A 19224-nucleotide genomic window follows, 5' to 3' on the forward strand; every position below is an offset into this window, starting at 1 on the left:
GATGGAATGGAGAAAGAAGGTAGACAATAATGTCAGAAATACAGCATTGGAGAGGAGAAACAGAATGAGAGAACAAAATGATAAAGAAAAACTGGAGTGAGAAAAAAAATAGGGAGTAAGCTAAAGTCAGGAAAAAGACAGGTAACAGGAGCCTAGAAAATGCACAGGGAGAAAGATAAATAAAGGTACACAGACTTTTTTTTTTAAAAACAATTCTTTATCCCACGATTTTGGTAACCTTTTTTTCCACCCAGTGCCAATTGCCTAAGCTGTAATCCTGGGCGCTACTCTCCCTCTGCCAGCCTGGGGGAGACCCGCTTCTTATCACCTGACAGGGGGGAGTTTCCCCGGTAGGACGTAGCGGGTGGAAGGAACACGTTATTCCAACCAGTTTCTTTCCTTTCAGGCGCCCCGGCTGACCAGGGGGAGGCAGTATAGAGACCAGGATTACTGCATGTTTTTTTGTGAGGGTACCTACCCTAGGGGACACGGGGAGAGCATGCAAACTACACACAGAAAGGCCCTTTCACCAACCCCACCTAAAAAGGAACACAGACATTAGTCCCTTTCAGTCATGCACTGTATTATGGACGTTTTCCTGACTTTAAGCGGAGGGGCTGTATGTATGAACGCAATATTCCTGTTTAGTAGGATCGGACATGCAACAGACTTTATGCTGGCAGGACTCTTGCAGTTAAGTCCGGGTAATGTCAGATTGAGCCCAAAACGGCTCGATGTGTGAGCCGCTTCTATTGTCCACGAGTGGAGCCCCTCCTCCCGGGGTGGTGGGAGAGAAACACTTTACAGTACTGAAATCCAGTTTCATTCTGCGTTTGAGTTGGAAATATTCACCGATCGAACTTCCATGAAATGGCTCATAGTAATTGTAGACAATGAGCTACACGAGCACTAGTCTGTACATAAAGACCAATGTTATTTTTCCAGCTCGAAGGACGGACAGCTCGTTTTAATGATTGTAGCATGTGTTTTGTATGGGTGCATCGTTAGGAGGCCGCATGTCAAGCAGTCTGCGGAATTGCATTTGATCCTCTTATCTCCCTCTCGCAGTTATATTTAAGTTGGAGTAGCTAATGTGTGCATCTACTACCCAGACACGGTGTCTGGGTAGTAGATGCACACATTAGCTGAAACGGACATTCTCCTGTTGCATGCTACATGTGTGAAAGGCTAACACCGGATAATGTCCGCACCTGATTCCCCGGACATTTTCCAATGTTCATATGAGAAAGTGGCTATAGAGAAAGAAAAGAGATGTAGAGGGTAGTGAATATTTAGCCACTGGCGTCAGTGAAGGTTTAACGGCTGTGTATCTTTTCTGCATGGCTATGGTAGTGGCATACACTGCAAAAAATACTTGATCTCTGAGAGTTTAGACCAATTGATTAATAGGTCAATCCCATGGTTAGCTGGTTCAGGTTAGGCACCATTAGTATGGTTATGTTTAAGCATGGGTCTGGTGTGTTGTAATTAGGGCCGGGACTTTATCGCGTTAATTTCGATCAATTAATTACATAAAAATTATCGCGTTAAAAAAACTAACGCATTTTAATCGCACTTATTTTTGCCCCGCGGAACGTTTCTCACGGGACGAGTTTCAGACGGACCGTTTGTCCCGGTGCACCAAGCAACATGCATGGGTCTCGTCTGGTCTCAGACAACAACAAACCGCAGGCAACGCAGTGCATGAAAGCATGAATGAAGACGGCGCACCCGATAGCCTGCTTGATAATGTTGGCTGGGCTGCCCCCCCGAACCCCGGCCCCGCGGGAGAGGAGAGGGGGGGGGGCGATGCGGTGCGGGTCACATGCGCGCGGATTATTTTTATTAATTAATTAATTAAACGACGATAAAACAACAGTGACAACACACTCTACCTGCAATGTAGAAATACTATGTTACAATTAAAAGTCCGGAATTCAAAATGTACTTGAGTAAAAGTATAAAAGTATCAAAATGTATTTAAAGTACCAACAGTTAAAGTACTCAAATCTTTTGAAAATAGCAGATCTACAAGCTCACAATGCATGTAGATGGCTATTTTCTAATGGCCGATATAGGGCTGAAGTGGTTACTGTATGTTTTGTAATAATAATAATCAAAATCTACAAAGTAACTAGTAACTAAATTTTTCAAATAATTTTAGCGGAGTATAAGTGTAATACAGTATTTGACTCTGAGATGTAGTGGAGTAGAAGTAAAAGTATTAGAAATTGGAAATACTTGAGTAAAGTAAAAATACCTCAAAATTGTACTTAAGTGCAGTACTTGAGAACATGTACTTAAAGACGTTTACCAAAATCCATTTGAAAACACATTTTCTCACTGTTCTCAGGTCAAATATTGATGTGCGATTTAAATGCGATTAATTTAGATTAATTAATTACAAAGCCTCTAATTAATTAGATTAATTTTTTTAATCGAGTCCCAGCCCTAGTTGTAATGAATTAACTTTACTTAAAGGAGAATTCCGGTCATTTTAAGTGTTATGTTTGATGTGTGTCAAATCACTTACCAACGTAGAAATGAAAATCGCGTTACTCGACAGATCCCCCTGTCAACCCCCACCGTTGCCATGATACTCCTATCGTGGATAGCCCAAATTCGCCTATTTTAACAAATGTAAAGTCTGTTTTTTTCTCCTAGTACTCATTGTGGAGTCCCATGATAACGTAACAGGCGCTAAAACTCCCGACAAGCTAACGGCTAATAACAGAACGAGCTAACGCTGGGGCTGCTTATCTCTCTGCATGGCAGCCCCAGGTTGCCAGGTCGGGAGAGAAACCAGCAACCAGCATTAGCTCGTTCTGTTATTAGCCGTTAGCTTGTCGGGAGTTTTAGCGCCTGTTACATTATCATGGGACTCAACAATGAGTACTAGAAGCAAAAAAACAGACTTTGCATTTGTTAAAATAGGCGAATTTGGGCTATCCACGATAGGAGTATCATGCCAACGGTGGGGGTTGACAGGGGGATCTGTCGAGTAACGCGATTTTCATTTCTACGTTGGTAAGTGATTTGACACACATCAAACATAACACTTAAAATGACCGGAATTCTCCTTTAAAGTTGTACAGTGCAGATTTAAAAAAAAAAGATTTTTAGCTGCTGGTCATTACCGTCACTGCAGGACGTTTGTTTATTACTGCGTTACCCAGAATTCCATTTGTTTTCACCGGAAGACGGAAGCGTTTCAAAAAGCGTTCTTTTAATTGTTTTATACGATCTGTGGATCGTTTCTCTTAGCCAGTGGAGCTTTAGTTACCGTGAGCTGTGTTTTCTTTTTCTGTTTTTTTTCGTTCTTCAAGTCATACAATCTGTTAAAATCAGCGTGAGTTGTCCTTTTTGTTATTAGCGCGGTAGTTCCTGGCCAAACAGGAAACCGGTGCAGTAGTTCCTGGCCAAACAGGAAACCGGTGCATTTCCGCTTCCATTTTACGGCCAGATGACGTCATTTTCGCGGGACAGTCAACCCCGACCACGTTCAATAGAAAATATATAAATAAAAGGCTTTCGGGGGTGAAATTCATGGAGTGGGTGTTGTGAAACATTTGCCACTCACAAAAGATATACAATTTAACTTTAGTTTTATTGAAAAAGTTACCTAGCATTACTTTAAGTTTATGTACTGTTAGTATGCTTAAGTATACGCGTGGGTTTGGTGTGGTGTAATTAATGAACTAAACCTAACCCTTTAGTTAAGTTTATGTACTGTTATGGTTAAGTCTAAGCATGGGTTTGGTGTGGTTATAATGAGTTCTGGGGAGAGCGTTCAGAGGACCTGACAGCTTAATAGCATTTCTTTTTACCAGCACTGTGTAAATAGAAAAAGATATAACAAAAAGAGAAAGCAATAGACTAACATTAAAGAAACAGAAGACTGACAGAGTGAAGGAGAAATGTGAGTTACAAAAAGATCAACAGAGAGAGAGAGAGAGAGAGAGAGTGAGAGACAGCAGAAGTCAGGGTTTCCATTAGCCAGCATTGACCGGCCATTGGTGACTAGAATTTCAATTGGCCACTAAATATAAATCTTGACAGACATCTTGGCCGGTTAAAATAAAAGGTTTTTATTCGCTATTATTATTATTGTGCCCATTGGACACCGGCCTACTCAGGAAAGATGCAAGTCGGGAACGATGCAAGTTGGGCATGCACGCCCCACCCACAATACATCTGTTATGCAATACCCATTGTACCCGTTGTACCCATGTCAGAGTACCTGTTGTACCCATCTGTCTGTCTGTCTGTGTCCCTTTTATGGCCATATATGGGGATTTCTGTCTGTGTCCCTTTATGGCCATATATGGGGATTTCTGCATCTGTCTGCCTGTGTCCCTTTTACGCCCATATATGGAGTCCAGGCCAGTCTATGACGTCAGATGTCAACAATATGACATCATAGTATGTCGTCATATTGATGACATCAGGGCACTCCTGACGTGCGACATCACTCTCTCAGGTCCTGGGCGATACGCATGCAGAGTTTCAAGTCCAAGTTCTTTTTGCACACACGCGTATCTGCAATATAATATGGCTGTTAAATTTGATATTAGCCACGTTGGCCCATCAAACACATTAACTACTGTGTATCTTTTCTGCATGGCTATGGTAGTGGCATACACTGCAAATGACTTAATCTCTGAGAGTTTAATTACAATTCAGGATTTCCTGTGTATAACAAAACACACACACGCACGCACGCACGCTGCAACCCATTGTGGCACATCACCAATTTACATGGGGGAAGCCACCAAGGCCTGACTAATTACTGCCCAAGTTTAAGGAAGGAAGGAAGGAAGGAAGGAAGGAAGGAAGGAAAGAAAGAAAGAAAGAAAGAAAGAAAGAAAGAAAGTCGACGTAATAATGCTAATCTATTGCCTCGCCACCATTGCACACGATGCCACGGAGTAAACAAGCTAATGAAATGAGCTAACCTGGCCTTAAGGTGAACTGACTTAAGGCAGACCAGTAATTCTACACAGAGCTAATGTCACACCAACTCATCACCCCAAGTCTGTTAATACTTTGACTGCATATCCCCGGGTATGGACTAGTGTTTATAATTGAAAATGAACAGAGTCCAGAGAATCTTTCCCCTTCAAATTCCCTCTCAAGTGCTCAAGTGTTAAAAGATATCCTGGTTCGTAAATTGGATTGGATATTATGTCCTGATGAGCACAACTGAAGTGGATATCAAAGAAAAGCCTCCATATTGCTTAAATGTGAGAGGAATGTCTACAACACAGTTAGTACCTGCAAATGCCTCTACCCCAGGGGAATGGCATCATAACAGAATCAATAAAGTATCAACATGTTGCAATAAAAACATGACATGAGCTATTCAATAGCTATCCTACTACGCTGTCCTATTACCTCCTACAGTATGTATACTTTACTTATCTATCTATCTATCTATCTATCTATCTATCTATCTATCTATCTATCTACAGTATCTATCTATCTATCTATCTATCAACATTCAAAATGTCAGTTTTCACATTAATGTAAATGTGCCTTAGCTAGATACTGGACACATTTTATCTGTAGTCTCTGGACAGGTTGTTAAATTGTTGTTATACAAGGGAGATGGTGCCAAACTACAACATTGGTGGAGAACTGTGCTGACTGTAAATGTCATTTATAACACATTTTTTAAAGTGGGCATATTATGCTAATTTCCAGCTATTTTGTTTTTCTGGGACTCCACTATAGTAGATTGCATGATTCACAGTTGAAAACAAAAACCTCCATATTTACTGTTTTTGTAGACACTCTTTTCAGCTTTCAACAAGCCATTAATTCCTGTTTCTTTAAGGCCCTCCTCCCTAAAACTGCACCTTTTCTGATTGGCTTCCAGAAGCCAAGTGGAGCGGATATGGTTGAAATAAAGGCACAATCTGACTGCTTGGTGCAGGGCTGTACTGTTTTTTTGTTTTTTTACTATAATTTTTATCCCTCGATTTTGGAACCCTTTTTTCACCCGGTGCCAATTTGCTAAGCGATCCTGGGCACTACACTCCCCCCACCAGCCTAGGGAGGCCAGGGCCGAGCTCATGCCTCCTTCAATGCATTAGAGCCAACTGACCTTCTTGTCACCTGACAGGGGGGAGTTTCCCAGGTTGGAAGTAGCGCGTGGAAGGAACACGTTATTCCAACCAGTTCCCTTCCCCTCCATCAGGCGCCCCGGCTGACCAGGGGGAGGCAGTATAGTGACCAGGATTACAACATGTTTTTGTGAGGGTATTAACTACCCTAGGAGACACGGGGAGAACATGCAAACTCCACACAGAGTAGGCCCTTTCGCCAACCCCACCTAGGGTATGGGGGCTGGTGACGCGGAGGAGAAGACACACCCCCAGCACCCACAGCGTCCCCGGTGGGAATCGAACCCAGGACCTTCTAGCTGTGAGGCGACAGCGCTACCGACTACGCCACTGTGCCCCCTAGGGGGAGGAGCGGGCTGTATGGTTATGGTCAAATCACTCCATAAAAAAACCTTATCTACATTGTGCAGTATGCCCATTGTCTGCACTAAAAACTCTATTCACATTTGGTCCGATTATCAATAGAAGACGAACATTTAAGTGATACAATGATACTTTCAGCTTGCGCTTCCGAGTCCTCACAGTCCTGTCTTTTAGCACCAGCCTAGCCGAACAACGACAACAAACAATAACAAACACGTTGGGTTATGTGGCTGCTGTAGCGTGAAAAAAAGAATCTATATCCAATGATGTCGGGTGAAAAGCAAACAAATGTAACTTTTCTTCACAACAAAAATAGGACTTTCTGGGAGACATACTGTACAATACAACAGGAAAACAAAAAAAACATAAAATCCCCTAAAGTCCTGAAAGAGGGAGAGAGAGACAGAGAGAGACAGAGGGATTGTGGTGGATAGGGAGGAAGGGAGGGAGGGAGGGTGGGAAGGAGAGGGACGCAATAACCCAGCCAATGTTAGGTATACCAGAACCACACAGATTGATTGAGAACACACTGATTGAGGAGTCGCAAAGCGACACATCATCATCAGCGCAATAACCTTGGCAATGCCGGGCAAGTCGATAACTTTTCTGCTTGTAATTTATATGACAGACAATAAGGAAAAGCATTATAGGACCCCTTTAATATGATATGTATTAAGTGCAAAGGCTTGCACAAACACAAGGGAAATATCAGGTTGGTTTTCTGAGCTAAATTACAGTGTCTAAAAGTAAATTTTCCCTTACACACAAAGCATTGTTATTGTGTGGGTAAAGAGTGTGGCAGACTTTCTCACGGATTACACTAAAACACAGAGGTTCCCAAACCTTTCAGCTCAAGACCCAAAAGATACATTTGGTGTCTCCACGGGATCCCAAACAAAAATAGTGAAAATAGTCCATCTACAAGCTCACACAACACGTCACATCACGACACGTTGTGATCTTCAATTTTCACTTTTAAGTTTTCTTGAATTTATGGATTTTGGAAAGGGAACGGAACAAGTGCCTTAACAAAATGAGAAAAGCTTCTATTCTCTCATTTATAAACCATCATCATTTGGGCACAGGAAGATTTCTTGAACCATGGTTGCCGATAATAAACCACTTATAACTCATTCATTTGTCAACAGCAGCAGCCAATTTAAAATATGCAAGACAATGAAGTAGATAAAGTCCTTGGGCACACTTCATTATGCTGAAAAAGTCTGACTTTTTGGCAGCTTCGTTGAGAGGCATCCATGAAAGGTGAATTATCAATCAGCACCGTGCTGTCTCAGGTACAGGAAAATGCATCACAGCTTGGGCATGCAATGGCTTAAATGGCTGCAACTGTATAATGCATGATAGCTTTCATACTGTATATGCCTGCGGTAAACTGCTATCTTGCGCTCTATTGGGACGCATTACAATATTTGAGGTATGACCTGCCAACAAGGTTTAGCGGCATAAAGGAGGCAATGCATGCCAGGGAATGCATTTCTTAGCGAATCATTAGAGCACGCTATGGATTTAAAGAGGAAGGATCTTTCTCTTCTTAAAATGATGGCACAGGAGAAAAAAAAGAAAGACAGTGGTGAGGATTAGAACTGCTTTAGTGGAGCTCATTTACATCCTCAGCATCAGCAATCTAATGCTACTTGAGGAGGGATTAAGCCGCTCTCCCCTTGACTTTGATCAGATATACAACACTTGTCTCTCAGCTGAGGAAATATTCACCCCCCAGGATAGACAGGAAGGAACCCATGTAACATTTTCTATGCTACCTCAGGTTTTTCCTTTGTATGAATCCCAATAATAATGCCACGCCAGCAACTTGCTACAGCAAGTCCCTAATTTGCCCATCTTTAAGTGGCATGTAACATTGATTTGAGTAAGTCATTATAAAGACCTGCCAATAAGAACTTCATTCTGTCAATCAATTCTAATAGTGCACCCTTTTTTTAACGACTGCTGGATTTATAAAATATGGCATAACTCAGAGAATTAGAGTAAATTGGGAGCTTTATATTTATAAACTAGAAAATGTGCTCCTCGGAGCACAGGTCTCCGCCAGGTCAGGTAGGTTAGTGTGGGCCAGCAATGTTCGGAAATCGCCAATCAGGCTGTAATGTGAAAAATGGGACGGATTGGGCGGATCCGTCTTGATCACTTGACTAAAGAGATTTACGTGATGTTTGGACAACATTTGTAGGAGTAATATTAAAAAATTATTTAGCAAAAATCGGCCTCCTGGTGGCGCTATAATAGGGCAATGTTGAAAGGGTGGCATTTGTTCCTCAACGTGGTGCGAATGTGCGTGCAAAGTTTCCGCATTCGGACACTGCATTCATGATCAAACACATCTGTCTTGATCACATGTCTATAGAGATACTGTGTACTGATTTGTGTGAAATTTGGATAAAATCTGAAGGAGTAATATCCAAAAATGTGTTTTACATAAGTCGGCCTCCTGGTGGCGCTATAAAAGGCCCATGTGAACATTTTGGGGCAGAGGTTCTGAATTGGCATCCAGGGAGTGTGTGTGCACAGTTTGGCTGCGATCAAGCCAACAGCGCCAGAGATTAGCTGTCCACAGACGGAGGGGATGACGGACACACATATGCGGACACACGGACGGACGGACGGACGAACGCGGTGCAAAACATAGTCGACAATTATGACAAACCTGTGTTTGTCACATCATCATAATAGACAATATTTAACACTAAGTGCTAATCATGTTTTTTGTCTTGTTTTAGTTTTTATTTAGTTTTCAAGGATGGGCACAAAAAACTGTCAGGCTATTATGCTATTATTTTGCTATTATACCTTTACAATTAGCCCTCGTTTTAGTTGGGAGGATAATTTGCACAAGCTTGTTAGCCACAAAGCAAGCAGCATAATAACATTTCCCCCACTGCTCACACCCTGTTGACAGGAACGTCTAGTTCTCACTAGACCGAGAGGCAGAGCAGAGAGAACACTGTTTCTGGCCCAGTCAGTTAGTAGACATGGAAGTGCTGGTGTAAAAGGAAGGACTTTTTTTTCTCCTTTTACTCTGAGAGCTAATTTTCTTGTGCTGCTGGATAAGAACAGCAGCAGGAATGACAGTGTATCAATATGCCATATTCTCATGTTACCACTGCTGGCTGCCTGGCTTAATGAATGTCCACAGACAATCTGGATGGAAGGAATTGAAATAGGCTCCGGGGACGGACAGTAACTATTCACGATTAGAATACCCATTAATTCTCAGACTCCCTCCCTCTCCGTGGCTCTCTGTTTATTTCACTCTGTCAACCTTTCATTCATTATTTTCATCCATCTCTCCCTCCCATTTTCTCTGTTTGCCTCTCTCTCTTGCTCCTTTCCCCCCCCCCCCCCTCACTCTCCATCTACCAACCAAACTATGTATGGGAAAGGATTTGTTTTGATCCCCTGCAGCAGTGATGTGGAATATGGGTTACCTGCAAGCCTTAATTCCATTAGCTCTGTTGCTAACCTCAAGTCCTCCATAAAGAGCTGGCTGACAGTGTTGCCAGATTTTGTGAGAAAAATAAGCAACTGGATCTATGAAAAAAAGCCTAAAAGACGCAACTAGTCCACTGAGCACTTTAAATCTATATGCATCTGCTATTTGAAAATAGCCGATCTACAAGCTCACAACGCGTCGCGATGCGACGCATTGTGAGCTTGTAGATCGGCTATTTTCAAAAGAATCTAGGAAACATTTGGAATATTTTTTTAACATTTTAACAACACAAATCTGGTACACGGGTCCCTGGCAAAAGATGTTTTCAGTCAAATATATATTCATTTGGGGGTCCTTGACATGAAAATGTTTGAGAACCACTGGTTTAAACAACATTATGAAGGAAGCCCAAATAAACAACTACACTTTAGAAACAAGCCCAAAAAAACAAGCAATTTTACAGAAAGACTATCCCAAAGTCGCTTATAATAAGCAGACCTGGCAACACTGCTGGCTGAATGGCAGCTGGACCTAATCATAACCATCAATTAGCCTAGTTGAGTTGCAGGTTACACTTACAGTATCCATGTTTTAGCACTCAATCAATCAAAACTCAAAGTTAACTTTGGAAATGTGATTGATTGATTAATTTGTAATTATTTTTTTATTAACAGTTTGCAAATAGTACAGTGGTACAATTGTACAATGATGCTAAAAGGATAACACAAAAAGCCCTAAGGGCTTGTTCCATTGTGGTTCTGTGTATTCAATGAATCAAGTACCTCTCTCTGTAGTTATAAGTGTACTAGTAGCATTGTATTAAAAAGCCTACAATCATGTCCCATTTGTAATGATCCATCCATTTGTGGGATGAGCAGTATGGGCATAGCAGTGGCAGCCATTATGGTCCACTCAAAAAAAGCCCATACATTTTTCCCATAGAGATTTCCAACAATATTTATAACAATATTATTTCAAGCCTAGAATCAAGCCATCCAGGCTCCTGGCAGGCAGGTCAGCCAATGTGTGGTTGCATTAATTAGACCAGTGGTTCTCAAACCTTTCCATGGCAACGACCACTCAAATAGCCCGCCCGCGCATTATATATATTTTTTTAAACCAGGAAATCACAAAAATGTTGCAGCCCTATTTTTGCTGTCAAATGTGTTAAACAATAATGACAGACAGCATTAGCTTTAAATTTAGCATTGTTTAGCACTGTCTTATGAAGAGGGATGGATGTCACTTTGATGACCGGCTACATGAGGGGGTCCTAATAGCGGAAAATGAAGCTAGTCAAGTACAGTCATTTGAGCGGGAGCTCTATGCCATGGAGAAGTGGCACTAGCAGGTGAAACCAGGAAGACACATGCGAGCGGGGGAGGGATAGATGAGGGGTAGAGGTGTTGGGAGAAGGTAGCGGGTGATGGGAGATTTGAGAACGCTTTGGTATCGTGTATGGTGCTGGAAACATTCAGCCACCAAGAGAATGGGCAGGTTCTCTGAGGAAAAGAGATCAAAGGACCATCTGCCCACATAGAGGAGTCTGGCCCGATCCAGAGGGGAGAGTGTGGCTCAAGTAGGGCCTGGAACTGAAAAGGAGGGCTGTCTTGTCTTCTAGCTTGCGGCAACAGAGGCTCACACTGAGACGGAACGGAATCCTCCATCGGCAGCTTTCTGTCTCTCCCAAGCAGGCCATTCATCAAAGGCTGAAACAGATTTCTGAACGATTTTACCTCTGTTGACTTTGGTACTGAGAGGGTGGGGGGGGGGTGCATGATTACAGTATTACTCTATTTGGTTGCGTTTGCCACTGCAAACCTCAGAGGCTGAAAGATCAAGATCAAAATACAGATTAATCTGCTTGACTTCACTTGAGAAACAACATACAGTATATGATCCAACAGTGCCTGAGGTTACAGTGTGCATATCTGAGTGGAGTGCTGCTCATTAAGCATCAGTTACTGTCGAGGTGCTGAGCAAAGCACTGTGACATTATGTATTGTTTGTTTATTGCTTATCAAGATTCCCATTAGCTGACACACACTTACTCTTACTGGAGTCCACAACATAAAAAAAGAAACATGCCACACATGCCAGCACTTACTCTTACTGGAGTCCACAACATAAAAAAGAAACATTTGTATACACACATCCATACTAATGCTGTATAAAACATTCCAGTACATTTTGCATGTGTTATGCTATAACCTGCATAAAGCAGCAACCCAAAAGTAAGAAAATCAAAGACTGAGAATGTGCAGGATCACTGAAACTTTCAATGTCATATAGCCAGGATTTGTTGGTGCCGAATGCTAATCAACATTGCAAGACTGAGGACACTACCAATGCTCAAGACATTAGAAGAAAAAGGAGTCTTTCAGCTCTTCTCTATAAAAGCTTCTGACTAACCTCAGCCTATTTCTCCATATGTAGTAAGAGATTAGAAACTGTCTTTTAAAACACCTCACTCTCCAGCCAACGTAAATCTACTAACCCCGCTAACGCAACACCAGTCAAACGAACAAATGGCAATTACACAGCATGTTCAGAATAGTTTGAGTCAAAGTGCAACCTCCTCCACACACATCAAGGATATAATGCTTGGCAGCTTTGTAACAAAAGCTCACTGATGGAAATCTCACATGGGAAATATCTATTGCCATGAATTTAAATGTTAAGAGTGGATTATTCACATGACTGCCATGTCAGATCCTATCAACACAGAGTGCAGGAGAAAAAATATCATGTCACAGAAGGAGAGCCAGTCAGCCAATCAGCCATTCATCATGTGGTTGCTGTCAGGTGGAAACCTTGAATGTTCAAAACCGTTACTTTTCAGGAAATGGACAAAAGAACCCGTGTTTCAATGGATCCAATGTAGTCACGATCTCTTAATAATAAGTTAATCATTTTGATTAGTTAAATATTTCTAAACCCCAGGCATAGACAGACTTAATCACTTTCAACCTGGCGTCCCTATTTTGGGCATGTCATTATAGAGGAACATTTTTAAATCTCACAACGTGTCACATCGCGATGCACTGTGAGCTTGTAGCTTGGTTACTTTTGCTTGACACTCATACAGCAAAGTATAAAATAGAGGATTCATTTATGAAAAAAAGATGAAAAGATGAAATATAGATATACAAGGAAAAATCACCTATTCACTACAAGGGCATGACTCAGATCCTTTATACCAGAGTAGGTTTGAACACAGTGTGCAGCACATTTCGAGGTTCCTCAAGGTTCAATAATAACTCAATTGCACTTCATGTACGTCAAATATTTGAAAAATGTAGAATATATTTTAATGCCCAAGTCTTGGATGTTCTACCTTTGTTTGACACCATCTGATGTTTTCCAATAATGTGGACTATAACCCCGGAAAGTGGTCAATATGGTCCGACGTAGTATGCTAAAGTCCAGGATTTTGTAAAACTGCAGACTCTACAGCTTTCTAAGCCCTATTCGTCAGAAGAGTTCAGGCGTGATGCATCATTGGTCAGCATACCACTGTAGCTGAGGTGCCAAGTTTTACATCATTCCTTAAGCATTTAGAATGCTGACACGTGTAAAAGTATTGAACCTCCCGCTTGGTTCTGTGCGGGAAGAGTGCAGGAAATCAACTGGTCACTAACGGACATCTTGTACAGGTCGATGGTATCAAGGATTATTTATAACTGGAAAAACATCCTGACCTCTGCAGATCTGGGGAGGGGCACGAAAGTAACTGCATGCTGGCTGACTTCAGTCAGATATTAAGAACCGTTCTAGGGGTGCAACAGTTAATCAAACTAATCAATTTAATCAATTATACAAAATAAAATAATACATTTTAATAAAATAACCAACAGAAATGTATACAGTAGCAAAAACAGCTGATCTATAAACTCACAACATGGCACAATGCCATTGTCACAACATTGTCAGATTTAGTTGATTATAAATAGATCAATCAATTTGTTTTCACATGGATTTGTGAATGTATTAAAAAATCATGCTTCTCGCAAGATGGCGCGAGTGATACCATTGTCACAACATTGTCAGATTTTGTTGATTATAAAAAAATAGATCAATTTGTTTTCACGGCGATTTGTGAATGCAAAATGTAAAAAACATGCTTCTCGATTATTCGCTTAAAAGTCATTGACCAAATAATTAGTAAAATCAAGAAAATAATTGACATTTGCGGCCCTAGAACCATCTACATGTATAAAACGTTACCACGTGTAAAGATGGGGAAAGGGGGCATATGATCTAATCTACATCTAGGTATCTCATACTGTTTGACATTACTAAGGAGAGCCCATGAGAAAAAACGTCCTCACCTCTGCAAATGGGGACAGGGAAGTCCCACACGGACACACCAGCCGAGTTGGTGACGCAAGTAAGAAGGGAGTGTCCGTCCAGGACATACCCGGTGACACAGCGGTAGCGGATCTTGTCCCCTACGTTGAACTGTGTTCCATTCAGAATACCTTTGGGTGGAATACCAGGATTTCCACATGAGCTGATTCGCAACTCTGAAAAAGAGAAGAGTATAGTAGTTAGAACACTGATTGTTGTTATAATGCATGCCTATCATTAGTATATTCTTATGCTATGACATTCACCTCTGGAACAGTACATACCATTGCTGATCTACATTATGTGTAAACTATAGCTCAGTACCTATAGCTACAGTATAATATTCATCCACGGTCCAGATGTCCACCTACTGTAGGTCTACAACGACCTGTCCATGGGAACATTTGGCCCTGATTCACTAAGCTGGTTGTAAATAAGGTGTAAATAAAGTTGCTAAAGGAAGGTGTATTTTCTGTAAGCTAAAACTGACGTGCAATTCACAAAGTGCTGTGTATATCCCTCAAACGTGCGGATCACAGGTGTATGTCATGAGGAATCTGTACGGCTGCCAGCTGGTCGTAAAACGTCAAGCGCATTCCCGGGAAGTTAATTTGCTTTTTTCCACTCCCCTTTTCGCACCATAAAAGGCAACAGCTTCAACTTCACCATACTGAACAGTGTTGCCATATCCGCTTATCATAAGCGAATTTGGGCTTATTTTTCTGTTAAGTTGCTTGTAAATATTGGTAGTTGCGGGGTGCAATTTTTTGGGCTTGTTTCTAAATTGTAGTTGCTTATTTGGCCTTGCTTCACAATTTTAATTATTTTAACCGGTGGTTTTTCATGTCATGGACCACCAAATTAATATGTAGGCTAATTTGTCCCTATAACCCCAATCTGAAAATGTTTTGTGCCAGCTGGAGCCCCGTACCAGATTTGTGTTGTTAGAATGTTTAAAAAAATCTTCCAAATATTGCACATTTTATTTTTTGATTCTTTTTGAAAATAGCAGATCTACAAGCTCACAATGCGTCACGAAGCGCTGTGAGCTTGTACAGTAGATAAGCTATTGGCTTATAGTATCTAATTTCAATATATACAGTATATAGGTTTAATAAAAGTGCTCATAATGGCCTAGTGCCATAGTTGCTTCTTTTGGGCTTGTTTTCCTAGATCTGGTTGCTTATTTCTCTCACAAAATCTGGCAACACTGGTGAGGGGAAGTTCAACATCGTCTCTTGACAAAAAAAAAACAGATGTCGGCGTCACATCGCCTTGACAGTTAACTTGTACATCTACTCTGTCTGGAAGCGGGGATCAACTGAACGTAATGCTCTCATGTCATGTGTAATGAGACTAAAGATGTTTACAGCGTTTAAACCCACCACCAAATAATAGACTATAAACATCGAAAGGATATTTTATATAAGCCTTTTCTACTGAACATTGCTCACCTTTACCGTAAAAAGATATAGATGACATTGAAATCCAGGGCATACAAGTGGGACGCTGCTATCCGATTATGGACCAGAGGTTATTGATTACTTATTGCTTAAATTAGTTAATTTTGGATTAATATATCACTGTCCAACGTCGGAATGGGGAATGGATCTATTCTGGACACAGCTTTCATCCACTAGTTTCCTCATCAGATGGTAATAATTATTAGGCTATTGTGTGTGGTGTTCATGATCAATACGCAATATTATGATCTACAAGCTCACAACGTATCAAGATGCAACGTGTTGTGAGATCAAAGGTGTGCTAGCTACCACCCACCCACCAGGTAATTTTAATATAGGATTTGTGGAAAAAATAATGAATAAACATGCCAGAATAGGGACAGTAGGTTGAAAGTGGTTATACAGTATGTGTTTTAGGGTATAACATTGCCTCTGTATTGGGAAATTAGCGCTGATAAAGTAAATAACAAAATAATTCATAACCTTTTGTATAGTTATAGTATAGTATACAGTATATTGCAATAGTAATGTGTGCTTACAAAATCCCAAGGCACAACAGGATTTGTCTAATGGCACACCTGGATTTAACGTGCCTCGGCACACCGCTTGGGGACCACTGCACTAGACCATCAGGACAACACATGTCTTATGAATTTCTGAAAACATGTGAGGTATAAATGTTTTGGCATCTCCTATTGGCAGCAAGTTTGGTTACAATATCTTAAGCTAATTTAGATTTATGAGCATGTATGTAAAATGTAACTTATACATTTAAATATATATAATTCCAAAATGGATTGCCATATCAAAAATTCCTTAACGTAAGATTAGTGAAGTCTGTATAGATCATCCAGACTAAGTCTTGGTATAACTGGCCCAGCAGTTTCTGATGCAATGTCAAAAACAGAATTTTGAGAAAATTGCGAAAAAGTTGTGAAATTTCATCTCGTTTTAGAGCCGATGCCGATGACTTGAGAAACTGAATTGATGACTGTAGGACAAGCTGTTTGAGATCATTGTGAAACTGTAAACTCGATAATTACAGCACCACCTTGAGGTCAATAAGTGTCATAAGCCACCTGCCAATTTGGGTGTTACGTTTTTTTTCTGCATTGAACACTTTAAGCTGAAAAAAATAATTATGTGAACAAAAACAATAGGCTCCCTAGACCTTCACTGCCTGGACCCCTAAAGATATTATTGTGAAACGCCTTTAAGCACTCATGTATATTTAAATCAGTGATGTGAGATTCTATTGATGCCTGGGGAACTGAACATAACCCTTGGCCTTCCAGGCATCACATAAATCAGAATAACAAAACTACTGAAATATATTTTAATAATCAACAACTAGGAATGTACAATAGGTTTTGATAGAGGTTTCAACATGCTGCTGGGGCTTGTTAACTCACTCACCTTTTCCCCTCGAATGTGTTTGTACATATTGGCTATGTAGAGTACACAATAGATTTTTGTTTAAATAAACTTGACTTTTACTGTCAAAAGTCAGTCAATAGGCCCATTTCCAATTTGCCACAAAATGTACACGCAAGGTTTTTAACAGAATTTAAACAGAAATTCTGCTTTTTATTGAACAATACGGGAGATACGGGTACTTATAGCGGTCCGGGTCGCCTTGTTAACATCCGTGGCTCGGGGGTCATGGTATGACAGTCATGTTTCAGGGCTAGGTTCCTACCTAGATGCGGACTGTCGTAGGAGTATACACTGCTTCTCCCTCTCTGAGCCCAGCTGACATTCCTCCCCCTCCCCCCCCCCCTCCCACCCCTCCCCTTAATTCTATTACTACACAATAGTAAATAAATAATTCTACACAATAAATAACTATATGTTTTAAATAACTGATCTCAATATGGATCCATTAGAGTGCTGATACGTTTTGTCATAATCATGTAGCAGAGGCATAGCCATGACAGCAATAGTAAAACATTTTTTTTAATTTTTGTATTTAAAAAATATATATCATTTTCGGCCATTCGGTATTCGGTTTTTGGCCAAGTGTTTCCTATATTCGGTATTCGGTTTCGGCCAAGAATTTTCCACTCGGTGCAACCTTATTTTTTTTACCATTTTGGAACCAAAATAGGGAACCGTTAGGAACCAGAACCGATTAGCAGAACCGGAACCGGACTCATAAAAATCCTAACAATACCCATCCAAGACAACTCTGTTCTTTGTTTGTTTTATAACAATAACGTGTAATGTTACTACATGAGAAACGAATTTTGTATGTACAGTAAACCCACAATTTATATTGAACATTATCCTATATTAAGTTCTACGTCTATATGTCTGACATTTTTGACGAACCAAACCACATGGAAATCGGTTGAGAATTCAGTGAGTTACGATTATGGACAGACTGTGGAGAAACCTACTGAGACACTACATGTGGCATACATGCATTATGAGGCAGAGGCACGGCTCGACCAGATAATATGGCGACTGCGATGACACATCACTCAAATGAACAGCAGCGGCCAATGAGCTATCTATGTGTATCTATGCCTGAGACTATTGGTGCGATTAAGGTCAAGGTAAGGATATAGGAGGGCAGTTGGCCCTGGTCGGACTGTTCCATCTAGTGTGTTTGCATTCTGTTACATAGATAGATAGATAAGAGGCATTCCACAGAGTGGTGGCTGCGTGATAAAACATTTTTTTCCCCTTAAGCGTCCCGAAACTGGAGGGAACGAGATCATATAAAATTCCCCTGGAGGGGTTCCTGTGAGCATCCCTCACTCTGGGCAGGTAATTAAGCAAGTATTTGGGAACAGAAGCATCTAGTGTTGAAATACCTGTTTTATGTAGGCCTATATCTAGAGTAGCAGAGAGAGCCCCAATGCACTGCAAAGGGACACAACACAAGCAATTTAAGAAAACACATTTATGTGTCGCAAAATAAACATGGTATTTCACAAAAATGCCGCAGTTAGAAGAGTGCCGCAAATTCAGAAAACAAGTAAATTGAGAGATTCAGCAAATAGGCTCACAACACAACGGAAATATCAGAAACACCCGGGAGCGGGCCATAGACGTTACGCTGAATAAGACACTGCTCCACCAGAAATGGGTCAAGTTTGCCTTCAAAATGAAAGCTATAATATGTAGTATTAAAATTGTTCTCTTGTAGTCTTGCAGTGTAATACAGACTCATCCCTCCACGCCACACCTCAAAGCGACTTGGCCAGTCCTTTGTGCATGCAGCCGTCAGGCTACCCAACCATGCTTTTATTTTTATCTCTCGTTTTCAGAATTTGCAGCACTTCTCTAAATGTAATATGTGTCGTCAAATTGCAACATGTGTTTCTGCATTTTGCTTGTGTTTTGTGAAATTGCAGCACTGAAATTAAATACCATGCATGTGTTGTCAGATTGGTGCAAGAGTCTTGTCAATTTGCAGTGCATTTCTGAAATGTTCTCAATATATTCT

At 40.8% G+C, this 19224-nt stretch overlaps 1 protein-coding gene across 1 annotated transcript in view; it reads right to left on the reverse strand.

The window, feature by feature from the left end:
* The window catches only part of LOC311039730 (CUB and sushi domain-containing protein 3-like), a gene marked incomplete at its 5' end in the record, with an annotated part of 373258 nt that overhangs the window by 300378 nt on the left and 53656 nt on the right, over positions 1–19224 (reverse strand). Inside the window, one exon of the mRNA XM_084049684.1 lies at positions 14289–14483. Within this exon, the coding sequence (XP_083905810.1) occupies positions 14289–14483 (195 nt within the window). The remainder of the gene's footprint in view (positions 1–14288; positions 14484–19224) is intronic.

The sequence above is a fragment of the Gymnoscopelus microlampas genome (genome assembly GCF_963454915.1).
Source record: "Gymnoscopelus microlampas genome assembly, chromosome: 3".
Classification (NCBI taxonomy): Eukaryota; Metazoa; Chordata; class Actinopteri; order Myctophiformes; family Myctophidae; genus Gymnoscopelus; species Gymnoscopelus microlampas.